This window comes from Drosophila mojavensis, unplaced genomic scaffold (genome assembly GCF_018153725.1).
Source record: "Drosophila mojavensis isolate 15081-1352.22 unplaced genomic scaffold, ASM1815372v1 contig_80, whole genome shotgun sequence".
Taxonomy (NCBI): domain Eukaryota; kingdom Metazoa; phylum Arthropoda; class Insecta; order Diptera; family Drosophilidae; genus Drosophila; species Drosophila mojavensis.
Window position 1 is genome coordinate 1,240,449 of NW_025318906.1, and position 12,649 is coordinate 1,253,097.

Here is a 12,649-nt window from a genome sequence, read left to right on the forward strand (position 1 = left end):
ATTTTCATTTGCAACATTTAAATAAAATTAGATGGGTCGTGGAGTTCACTGCAGTGCTGAAGAGAGAAATCTCGTTCTCAAGCTTCGTGAAGAGGGTAAAACTTATACATGCATTGCCTTACTAATGGGACGATTAGAGAACTTTGTTACAAATGCTCTAGCACCAAAAAAAGATAAAAGGAAGCCGGGTGCCCGGAGGAAAACTACCGTAAGAGAGGATTCCCAGATAGTCACCTTGGCTAAAAGGGACCCTTTTAAGTCTTCGAGAGCAATTGCCATCGAAATGGGCAATGTTGTATCGGCACGAACTATTCGTCGACGGCTATTAAGCTCGAATCTACCTGGGAGAGTTGCTCGCAGGGTTCCTCTATTGCGTAAATCAAATATTCGGATGAGGCTTAATTTTGCCCAAACTCACAAGGCCAGGTGTGGTTTAGAGGGGGAGCGTAAATGGAGAAAAATTGTCTGGAGTGATGAAACCAAAATAAAATTTATTTGAGAATGACTCAAATATAAATATTCGAAGACCTATAGGCAAAGAATTGGATCCTAGATATACAAAAAAAAGACGGTTAAGCACGGAGGAGGCGGCATAATGGTTTGGGACTGCTTTTCATGGCACGGTTTTGAATTGGACCATCGACCATTTTCATAATGGACAGATTCCTGTAAAAGGAACTTTTGAGTAGTGTTATGCTACCACATGCCCACGACAACATACCTCTAAAATAGAAATTCCAACAGGATAACCATCCTAAATAGGACTCCCCAGTAGTTAAGGATTGGTTTCATGAAAATATAATTGAAGTTTATGAGTGGCCAAGTCAGTCTCCAGATCTCAATCCAATTGAGAACCTTTGGGGACACCTGAAAAGGCAAATTTCCAAGACTACCTGCTTCAATTACACCCAATTATTGGAAAATACTCAGGAGGAATGGAGCACCGATCCTGTGGAAAGGTGTAGAAAGTTAATATCCTCTATGCCCCAAAGAATCAGCAAAGTCATTGCGAATAAAGGCGGATATACAGGGTATTAACCATACTTATCTAAATATATTCTAAATATTGTACAATATTTAAGAATTTTTAATTTTTTTTTTTAATTTGCTGGGCACACCTATTAATCTGGCCAGCAAAAATTTGAGTTTTTTGTGAAGTATGCCAAAATTATACTAAAAATTATTATTTTTTAAACTTGTTTTTTGTTGTTGTTATTCTATGATGTGTCTATTTTTTAATATAAGTTGAATTTTTTAGTTTCATGAAAAAATATAGACGTTATTCCCATTTAAAAAAAAAAAAAATTTCACACCTATTAATTTGACCATGAGTGTATTTATCTAATTGAATAAGCAACAAATAAGTGAGCTCTAATAACAGAGCAAAGCATTCACTAAATGTAAGCAGAGAACGTGTGCGTGAGAGGGAGATGAAGAGTGTGCGTTAACTAAAATGCCAGCATGCAAAACGAGAGTGAGGGAAGCAGATGGAGAGAGTGCATATGCAGGCAGAATGCCAGCAGTGAGAAGAGATCATTAACATGTGCTAGCAGAAGGAGAGTAAAAACGAAAATGGGAGAAGTGCCGTTAGAGCATAGATATAAAATATATTCTACAGTGACTTCTGCCATGGGAACACACCACATCCGTACGATTTAAATAGCGACTGAGAGAGTGGAGAAAGCTCCTATATATATTCAGTACACTATTTAGTACATATAGAATTTTAATTGGTGTACTAAAAATGCAAATGCATTTATAAATCATGTGTACTAAATGAAAGTATTTTCATATAGGAAGCGTTTACTTTACGATACTCCTATAGATGTACTAATTAATGTACTAAATTTAAGTTTGCACTTATTGTGACGTATTTAGTTCGATGAAGGTAGAGCGTAGGCAAAAATAAGTGACTTAAGATAGCAGCTCTGAGCAAACAATTACCAAATCTGAATAGCTTAAAAATTAAGAGAGTGAGGTGAATGAAGAAGGGAGAGAGGGAGAGAGCGAGAGAGGCTAAGGGAGTAAGACGTCAAGAGGAGGCGTGGGTTACACTGCGACTGTTTGCCCAGCGTGTGGTGCAATTGTTAATTTGTTTGTCTCACAGCTAGAAATGAACAATTTGTGTGGTGCATTAAGGCCTAAGCGTCTTAGCACCACCCGTGGCCAGGCAATATGCCACTGCATGTGGCACACGCACAACGACAGGGAAGAGACAGATGGAACGAGAGGGTGTAGGCGAGGCTGGGTGTGGGATAGAGCGTGTCACCCACAAAATTGACTTATCATGATTTTTACATTGTCAGAGCAATGTTTGGAATGCTTTTGCATTTATTGCTTTGTTTATTAAATTTGTTGCAACGGGCACAGCAACGAGGCACGTGCCACAAATTCTCCTCCCCTGCTCCATGTCGCCCTGTGAATCAAATGAATTTCTCACATGATTAATTTGCCTTGGCAACTAGCCAAAAGTGGGGCGTGGCACGTAGTTAAGCAAAAGCTAGTTGCCAACTGAGGCAGGCACTGGGCCGCTGCTATTATTAGTGGCAGTGGCATAGACAAGTGGCACACACACGCACGCACACACACACCACATTCGGCATCAAGTGGCTTCGTCGAGGGCCTCGCTACCTGGGCCAAAGTTTTCCAGCTAATCAGGCACTAAAAATTGTTTAAATTCATAATTTTGTTGGCTCAGTTTGAAGGGTTTTCGTGCTGCCCGAGCTACAAATTGAATTCTCACAACTTGAAAGGACACTCGTTTCAACTTTTCCAATTGGCATTCGCAGAAGTAGATAACGAAGATGAAGGAGTAGAAAAAGTAACTACACTGTTCAAAAATAAATTGTTAAAAATTTGATTTATAAAAGGATTTTAATGCCAAACGATTTACTTAATTTTTGAAGCTTTATAAAATAAGTTTTAAATCTCTAATTAGATTTTAATTTACTTTGCTTTGTTTTAATCTTACAGTTGACATAAATATATATATCCATAGAATATTCTATATACAAGAAGTCACAAATCATAATCAAAGGCAATAGAAAGAAGATTCTCCTTTAACTTCTCCTTCAAAAAAGAGTTATATTCCTCTTCCATTCATCAATTGACTTTCATTGTTATTCCTCTTATCCAAAAGCTGAATCTGAATCACCTCAAAAATTCACACTTACGAAAGGATTTGAGGCATTCAAAGCAATCATAAAAAAATGCAAATAAAATAAATCGAGTTCGAATTACTCACCCCATATTTTAAGAGCTGTTAATTGTGTGTGACGCTTCAGTTATAAAAGGTTCATAAAAGGAGTTTTTAAGGTTGCTAAACTTGTTCAGAAAAGAGGCCACAAATTCCCTATGTAGTGGATCGATACAGACAGTTATATTACTTGGTATATCTGTAAAATATAAAATGAGATAAGTCTCAGCTAATCTATCCCCAAGAAGTAATTCTACAAAATATATTCTAAGACATAGATTCACTGAACAGCTCCTTCCAAAACTTCTATCGATTAGCAAAGATTTCAGTCAACTCAGATCCAAGGCAATAGCAACGCAAGAGTCGTGATAAATGATGTCCACAGCAGTTAGAGAGAACTAATTTATGTGCTAAGCCGTCTAATGCGAGACTCGAAGCACTGCAAGGGGCAGAGGCCAATCGAGGTGGGTGGAAAGACACAAAATTTATGAGAGCTCAGTCAGTGGCTCAGTCTCTATGCGAATTTAATTACAGTTACTAAAAAAGCAGAGGAGAGAGAGAGAGACAGGGAGAGGGAGGGGAATACTGAAAAGATGAGAGCATAGAGAAAGTTAAGTTAAGCCAAATGCAGTTTGGCCTTTTAGATAACCATGGCAGCGCGATTTAATTAAACTTTAATTGAAATACCAAAAACGAAAATATGCTACAGCAGCTAGAAAGAGCCAGACAGAGACAAAGAGAAAGAGATAGGGAGATAGGGAGAGAGAGAGAGAGATGTGCGAGTGCTGGCGAGTGGCCCAGTCGCTGTCTCGCATAAAATGCACATAAAGAAAATCTGGCACGCATTCTGTTTATGGCATATGAAGCAATTTCGAAAGCAATTTCGTTAATACTTTTCATTGAAATGTTTTGTGTGAAAATGGCGTGCCCAAAGTGTCGAAGCTGCTGCGCAATCGAGTCCTCACTGTGCGCGCCCCCACTGACCATGGTCATGGGGATAAGCGACCGGCTTGCAATGGTCCATTGATAAATGAAAAAAATAGAAAACAAAATAAGTTCATCCTTTACCCCTGAAATACTAAAAAAGTATATTAAATGGCCAACAAAAAAGCTAGATATCGCAGCATTTTGCTAGCTTTTACATTCTTTAGAGACACACACACACTAAAAAAAGCAACAACAAAAAGTAACGGCAAACTTCGCTAGCTTTCTCACATTCCAACTTCCATCCCAAAAAAAAAAAAAAAAAAAGCCAAAAAAAGGGCAGCAAATTTCGCTAGCTTTTGCACGAGCTGCGCATGCACCAAACAATTTTTGGGGGTTGCATTGCGTGTGCCCCACCAGAGGCAGCCCAAAATATGCACTGCGCTGCATTACTCCGACCGCCCCCTCCACACCCACGCAGTGACTCGCAATAGTAATGCCAGTAATGCCTAGTCCAATGGTCAACTATTTCATAAATCCGCCAAAAGTCCAAAGTCCGAAGTCTAAGCCTAAGCAGCTGAGCCAATAGTTCCACAGCCAAAAGGGACGGCAGAGCAACCACCAAACCGTGTTGGGGGGCAAGCGTGTGCGAGAGAGTGGGACAGACATAGTGTAGCAGCAGCAGGCAGGCGGGTTGGATAAAGCAAAGCAAAGCACAGCAAAGCGAAGCAAAGCTGTTTGGCTGCCTGTTCGGCTGGGTGGGAGGCTGAGTGGGTGGCTGATTGGGTTGGTTGGGTGGCAGGTCGCAGCAAGTGTCGCTGGGCGCTGGCTCGTAAAGCAGGATTTAAAGGATAACATAAAATAAATCGACTCCATTTGTGTGCAATAACAACAACAGCAGCAACAGTAGCAGCAACAGCAACAACAACAACAACAACAACACCAATAGCAACTGAGTCGCTTTATGAATTTATACGCAATTTTTATATGAAAAGATATTGGCCGAAAAGCGATTTCCATAAACCACTCAGGCCATCCAATAAAAAGCTGCTCGTAGCCAACGACAAGTGGCAAAAGGACTTCAAAGTAAAATCAGAGAAACGGAGACCGAAAAGCAACAGAATACAATCATCCGAAGCCATTGGCAGAGGAGAGCTGCCTGCCTTTTCAAGTGCTTATTTCATGTGGTTGCCAGGCCACGGCGAACAATTCAGCTTCAAAGAAAATGCAATAACGTGCCCAATTGATTTTTGATTATGCAGCAAAGAACAGCAGCAATAACAAACAAGCGTTCACAACTGCTCGCTTAACCAGCAAAAATTGTCAATAAAAACAAGCCAAATATTATTGCAAGCTCTAGCTCTCCCGCTCACTCGCTCTAGCTGCCTGCTCGCGCTCTACCTCTCCATCTCCCTCTCTCTTTCGCTCCATCGTTGTGTTTGCCAATCAAATGTTTATTAATACACAGCGAGAAAGCATCGTCGTTGGGCTGGGGGCACTTTTGCATTTCTGTCCTGTTCGTCCTGTCCTTTCCCGGCCAACTATATATGACATTTGCAGGCTTAATAAATAATATTTGCATTTTGCAGCTAATCGAATTTTGATTGCAATTTTACCATTTTGCTATTGTTGTTGCTGTAGCTGCTGTTGCCGTTGCCGTTGCCGTTGCCGTTATTAGTGTTTCGATAGTTGGCAACGCGATTCTCTGGCTATCAATTGTGATTGATATTTTTGAAATTGACTTTTTTCAAGTGGCCAAAGTGCATTTCTATGTATGGAGAGAGTGCCACAATGCAGGTACAGCAATTGCCACTCGCTGTCTGTCTGCCATATGCAAACAATACAAATCTATAAACAGAGTCCTCTCCATATCAATATAAGAATTATTTGCATAGTTTACAAAGAGAAATTAAACGTGGTTTCCAAGGCAAATAGTTTGCTTTGCCTAGAATGTAATTGGCAAAGCTAGCAAATCATTGTAGACAGCACCTGCTTACTTTTAATACCTCAGACTTTTCTAAGTGAATTTATTGATATTAGACAAAATTTATAAACAAAAAAAAAATAAAAAAATCTAAAAAAAAAAAACTTCCTTCCCCCTTCCAAAGCCTGAATCGAGGTTTGAACTCTGTCTAATTAATTAGCTTACTACACCCTCCCTCACTCTCACATGCCAACACCCTAACCACTGCGCCACCGACAACAACTAGGCTCTGTTGACAAAGGGAATACATAACAGCATGAACTTCCACAAAATTCCAATGCAGAGAAAAGCTTTCAATGTCTGCTGCAGAAAATTAAAAAAAAAAAAGCTTTCAATGTTTGCTGCATTTGAACCTGCAACCTGCTGCTTAAGTAAGTCTGCATTTCAGCGCTTGCTTCATTTGAATGAGCTAAAAATAGAATTGTCTACTTTTACTGCTCTGCTAACATTAACATAGCTAAACCATGAAGTATTTTATATTCAACTGTTAAAATGTGAATGCAAAAGATATATTATTATGCTATGTAGCTGTTAATATATTAGTAATTTGAAACTTGACTCGCTTGCCTTAGAACAGATAAAGTGCAACCCACTATCTAGCGTCTAAGCCACACAGCCTCGATATGTAATCGTGGCTAAGCTCATTTGTGTTCAGGGCCACTCTCAATTCATATTTCTAAATATAAGATTTCTATACAAACACCAGCAACTAGCTTGATCAACAGCCTAGCTAAGCCATCTAACTGTTATTTGCACCTAGAATAGTGTGACAGCTGTTTATGAGCCATAATGCGCAATTAATGTTGCATAACGAGGCCCCCTCTGCGCTGAGACACGGATTTACCATTATAAATGGCTGGCAATCATATGGAGCGAGTTATAAACAGGTTCACTTTCATAATAAAAATACCATTGGGTCTTTGACACTGGTAGACAACGACCCCTTAACAACCACCAGGTCAGAGCCGGCCAGACCGGGCCAGACCGGGCCAGACCGGGCCAGGCCAGAGCAGCTCAGTCATCCAGTTAGGGCGCTAGTCATAAAATCAAAGCAAATCACTTGTTTAGCCCATTTGGGTTCGTTTCACTGCCAGCGTCCCCCTGATGCGATGCAGCATGTCATTTGGCAGCTACTTAATTTCTGACTTCTGGAAACCCCCTAAGGGTGCGTTTTCGGGTGTGCCCGGATCAACACAATGTGGGTGTGGTTGTTGTTGTTGCTGGTTGTTGTTGTTGTTGCTGGTGCTAATATTTGTGGCCTGCCGCAAGAAATTGCTTTTTCATGAACTTGACTCATTTATTATTTGCAACAGTTTTTCGTAATGCTTCTTCTTCATCTCATTGTTGTTGTTGTTGTTGTTGTGCTCACACCTTTTGTCTGTCTGGTGGTGTCTTTTTGTTTCTCTTTTTTTGCCCGTTTGTCAGGCGCAAGTGAAAATTAAAAGTCCAAACATGAAAATGCTTTTGCTTTGCAGCATATGGCCAGAAAAATCTTTTTTGGAAATCTCTTTTTGCTCTTGCTGTTGTTGTTGTTGGTTTTGCCTTCGGCTTTTGATTACGTTCTGCTCCATTTGCTTGTTGGCTGGTTGGAGGTGGTTGAATAGGTAGCTCAAAGATTGGACTGGGGCTGCAGCTGGAGCTGGGGTGACTACAATTTGAAGTCCTTTGCCAGCTGAAATTGCATTTCGAATTGGAATACAACATGCCAAGAAATGCTAATGGAGTGCACTATTCCTTTTTTTTTTTTTAGAATTTTGAATATGAATTCAAGTGAAAACTTGGTGAAATTTATAGAGAAACTTCAAATTTGTATGTGCATTTTTATAGGGGAAGTATAGAATTTTCCAATCGAGCTGAAATTTTATAATGGTACAAAAAAAAAACTATATGAAATTTTAAAGGATAAATTTTCAGTTTTTCTGCATAATTCCATTTGAAAAATATCTGAGTTCTTGGAATTCAGTTTGAAATGAGTTTTGCATTTATGTAAATTCACCTTTGTCAATTAAACTCAGAGCTCTATTTCCTTAAGAAAAATACATTTTATAAGCTCATCTTTACTTTCATGTAAATATGTATATTTAAATACACAAATCAATCTTACGCTCTGACCTCTATTTCCTATTTTCTTTTATTATTGATACACAAATCAAATATTATAGACCATTCACTTAGCTCCTTTATAGCTCTTTTTTCGTTTCACTTTTTATTTCGTAAGCTATATAAATCAAATCTCTTATTTATTGGTAGTCAAAGCGCAAATGCTCATCTGCCCCGTCCCCCTCCTAAATTTTTTTTTACACACACTCCACGTCTGATAATTTATGCATAAGGGCGAAGCTTAAAAAATTACCGTTGAAATACAAATTTAGCGTGGCTAAAGGAGCGTCAACAAACAAAGAGAAGGAGCGGGAGTGGGAGCGAGAGCGAGATAGGGAGTGAGTGTGAGTGACAGAGACACGGGGCGTGCGAGAAGGCTGGAATTGGCATAGAGAGTGATAACATGCTGGCATATGCAGAGTCTATACACACCCTACACGTTTATGTGTGTGTGTGTGTCTGTGTGTGTGTGTGTGTATATGGGTTGCTGTGCATAATAAAAAATAAATGTTTTGTTTAACCGACATTTTAACGCCTATTTGCGTGCCGGGGCACGTCATGCACGTTAGGCCAATTTAAGAGGTATGCCAGCGCGACTATAGCTATGCAATGACTAGGCCTTTAAAGAACGCACGCACACGCCGACAAGCACAAACAAACGCTCACGCACACGCACACAGGAAGAAGCATACGGCAAGCGAGCAAAACATAAAAAAGAATGAAATCAAAGCGAATTTGGCAAGCAAAATAAAAGAAGCGAACAAAATGTAATTGTAGCTAAGCAGAAGCGAGAGCGAGACAGACAGCCACAGCACGTTCAAGAGAGAGTCTGGCGCAAGGGAGCGTGCGTGCGAGCGAGCGAGTGAGCGATAGCCAGACTGTCAGACATTGTCTTAAATTATTAAATTAAAAGTTAATGAATAGAGCGACGCATAAACACGTAAAAAGCATAAACAAGTCAAGGTCGTCGCTGCCGACGCCGCAGTCACAGTCAACGTCGCCGTCACAGTCAACGTCGCCGTCGCAGCCAATGCCAGCACAACCCTGAAGTGAAATCCCTGTTGGAACATTGCGAGCATACTTAGTGAAACGTCTGTCGATCCCAGGCGCTGCTGTCCAAATAGTTGTCTGATTGCTCCCGCTGTGTGTCGACCTCACTCTGTCACTCTCTCGCGCTATTTCCCTCTCTCTCTCTCTCTCTCTCTCTCTCTCTCTCTGTGTGCTGTCTGTCTGCCTGCCTGACTGCCTGCTGGCCGACATATGACAAATACGCTGGGGACCATCAGCGCTACAAGCAAAGTTACTTTGCACAAAAGTTTGCCATTTTTCTTCAGCTTCAGCTGCAGCTGGCTGTAGCTCTGGCTCGGGCTATGGCTCTGCCCTTTGATACGCCTTAAGCAGCGTGGGCTATATGCCTTTAGAGAGTGGGCATGTAACAATGAGCTGATATGAATACATTGAATGCGAGAGCCTATTTCTAAGAATTCATTGCGGTTTTCGGTAGCATTTTCCACCTATTTCTCACGCTTCGAAAATATGGCATTGAGTCATGCTTTGCTTATTGGACTAGTATAAAAATTCAGCCTAAGCTTTCAGTCTTAGTTTCAATTCAATTTAGGCATTTTTTACTGTACATGGAACATACAAAAGTGGATATATCGAACGAATCTCAATTAAAAATAATATAAACAATCAAAAATAATAAAATCAATAAGTTTTTATAGATATATGATACATCTGCCTAGCTTAAAAAAAAAAAATAATAAAAATAAATTCCAAAAAGAATTTCCCCAGTTTCAAGTTTGGCTTAAAGAAGAAAAACAAAGTGGATATTTATATATAAAAAAAAAATACTTATACTTATATAGAGTATGCACATAGGCTATTTCCCATTCAAGCTTTGAACTGCAGCTCGAAGAGAAGCATATTTAAAGAGAAATATAAATAGCAGCAGCTATAGGAGATGCTCGCAGTTGCTGCAATTCTAATGAATCCTTTTTAAGTTATACTCTCATTCATAATATAACCATATCCTCATCAAAGGGGTATACCCCTTCCCGGTTGCTCACATGCTTTAGGGTATTCGAGCTGCGACCTGCTGTTCTTAACAGTTTTTCCGTGTTGCCTTTTGTTGCTTGTGCTTCTTCTTGGCCATTAGTTTGTTGCCTGTTTCGGCTGACTGTCAGGCGACAGCGCGACTCGCTGACAGCTCAAGATTTCAACCAATAAATGCGGACAGACACACACACACACACACACACACACATACAAAGCAAGGCATTGGTTAAGTCAGGTTAAGTTGTCAACCCGCCGCGTGATGTGGATGGCTAAAACAGCGAATGATGTCGCCGTCTTTTATATATATTTATACATTTAACACGGCGGAAAAATCGTTTTCATGTCACAAGTCATTCACTCAGCTCTTCAGTGGAAAAACAGAATTTTGTTTCGCTCAAAAAGCGAGAAAAAATGTGACAAAAGGAAAACTGCAATTGCGCTGCGCTCAAAAGTAGGCAACACTTTTTCCAAGCCAGCTAACAGCTTCAATATGTATGTATTAGTGTTCGTGTGTGTGTGTGTGCAGCTGCTTGTAAATGTCAAAACCTCAACATGTGTCTATAGACAGCGCTGCCTTTGCTAGTCTCTCTATCCGCCTCCGTCTCTCCGCCTCTCCGCCCCTCCGTTCGCCTCTGTCTAATTCTTATGCATATGGAAATGCCAATTTTCGAAAACACACATCCGACATGGGCCTCGACCGCTGTCTACGTGTATGACGCCTACCCAGGCCCCTACCCACACCTCCCCCATTGGGGTAAGTCAAGAGCTGACTGGAAGACAAAAGCATTTCGGCTGACCAGAAAGATGCGTTGGGGCTGCGCGTTGGCAGCTGCCAAATAATTTGCTTCTTCTATATGGAGATAAAGAATTTACATACGCAATTTATGCACATCTGTGAATGTGTGTGTGTGTGTGTGCGAGTAGGTGTGTGTGAGTCGAGACATGTTTTGACTGTCACGACGGTAATTGATCTCGATTAAGACCATGTAAGAGAAGTCGCTTAACAAGCAGACAACACATGTACACACACACACACACACACACAGGCTACAAACATATTTACATATGTGTGCGCGGCGTTCTTAAGGCTTTAACCTCACCTGGCCGTGTCTTTAATTGGCTGTGCTTGCATTGAGTCAAAGCTTGAAAATGGAATTGAATAAGTTTTCCTTTTTATTTAATGATACGCTGTTAAGTGTGCAAAAGGAGTATATTGGTTGCTTAGGTGATTATATGCTGTTTATTTGATAAGCGACAATAGAGAGGTTCACTCTCGTCTCTTCATTTTCAATTTCGTTTTTCTTTCCAAAAATCTAAAAATAAGGAAAAGAGTTTATAATTTTTAAAAATTTTGCAGGCATAGTTAAACTACTCTGTACTTAAGCTTATCTAAGTAAATCAAAGAAATTTCATTACAAAAATATCATTAACCAGCACTTCTGTTTAAAGTCAGTAAAGAGTTTGTCTGAAATAGTCTTAGAGTAACAAAATCATGATCTCTACTAGCTCAGCACTCAATCACACACTCTCTCTCTCTCTCGCTCTCTTTCTTAGTCTAATATTCCCTCTAATTTCTTATATTCCATTCCCCTTTCATCAGCTCACTCAAGATTTTGAGGCATTATTCAAGTCTCTACTCCAACATCCACCCCTAGGCAAACTTCATTAAACTGAATGTTCTCTCAATTTCAGGTCTGGTTCCAGAACCGTCGCGCCAAGTGGAAGAAGCGCAAGAAGACCACGAATGTGTTCCGCACGCCAGGCGCTCTGCTGCCGTCGCACGGGCTGCCGCCGTTCGGGGCGAACATCACAAACATTGCCATGAGCGATGGCCTCTGCGGCACCGGGATGTTCGGCGGGGATCGCTGGAGCGTGGGCGTCAACCCCATGACGGCAGGTGAGTGAGCACTAGCTGAAGGATAGTGGAGCCGCTCTAACTAACTAACTCGATGACTAACCAACTGCTATTTATATGTGCGTGTATAAATTGTGATGCCAAGGCTTTGGTCAGCTGAATCAAACGACTTCGCTGAACAGCGGCCTCAATTCGGGCATAAACATGGGCTCAGCTCTGGGTGCCGGCACCTATCAGCACTATGGCTTGAATGCTTTGGGTAGGTGCAACCCTCTACCCCTAATTAAAATCACATGAATAAAAAAAAAAAAAAAAAAAAACTTTCCATTTGACATTTTTTTTTCTCCTTGTTTTTGTATGTTGTTCACAAATTGTCAAAACACGAATTTTCATTTCTTTGAACTCGCTTCTTCTTGCTCGTCTTCTTCATTTTGTTTAAATAAATTTGTTAAGTAAATAAAAGCCACATACGTTTAATTTATAGAGCTCTTGACGCATTTTTTCCTTTTCGACTTATTTGCTGGCTCAATTA

At 40.4% G+C, this 12,649-nt stretch overlaps 2 protein-coding genes across 6 annotated transcripts in view; one reads left to right on the top strand and one right to left on the bottom strand.

Annotated features, from left to right (window-relative positions):
• LOC6578347 (calcium and integrin-binding family member 2) overlaps positions 1–12,649 on the bottom strand; it is a 38,460-nt gene that overhangs the window by 16,011 nt on the left and 9,800 nt on the right. The gene's annotated exons all lie outside the window — the stretch shown is intronic.
• Positions 1–12,649, top strand: part of LOC6578346 (homeobox protein orthopedia) — a 29,529-nt gene that overhangs the window by 15,869 nt on the left and 1,011 nt on the right. For 3 of the 5 annotated variants that reach the window (XM_032730262.2, XM_044010504.1, XM_044010507.1), the window contains 2 exons: positions 11,955–12,159; positions 12,263–12,376. In XM_032730262.2, the coding sequence (XP_032586153.1) occupies positions 11,955–12,159; positions 12,263–12,376 (319 nt within the window). The remainder of the gene's footprint in view (positions 1–11,954; positions 12,160–12,262; positions 12,377–12,649) is intronic. The other 2 variants (XM_044010505.1, XM_044010506.1) reach the window with 1 other exon arrangement.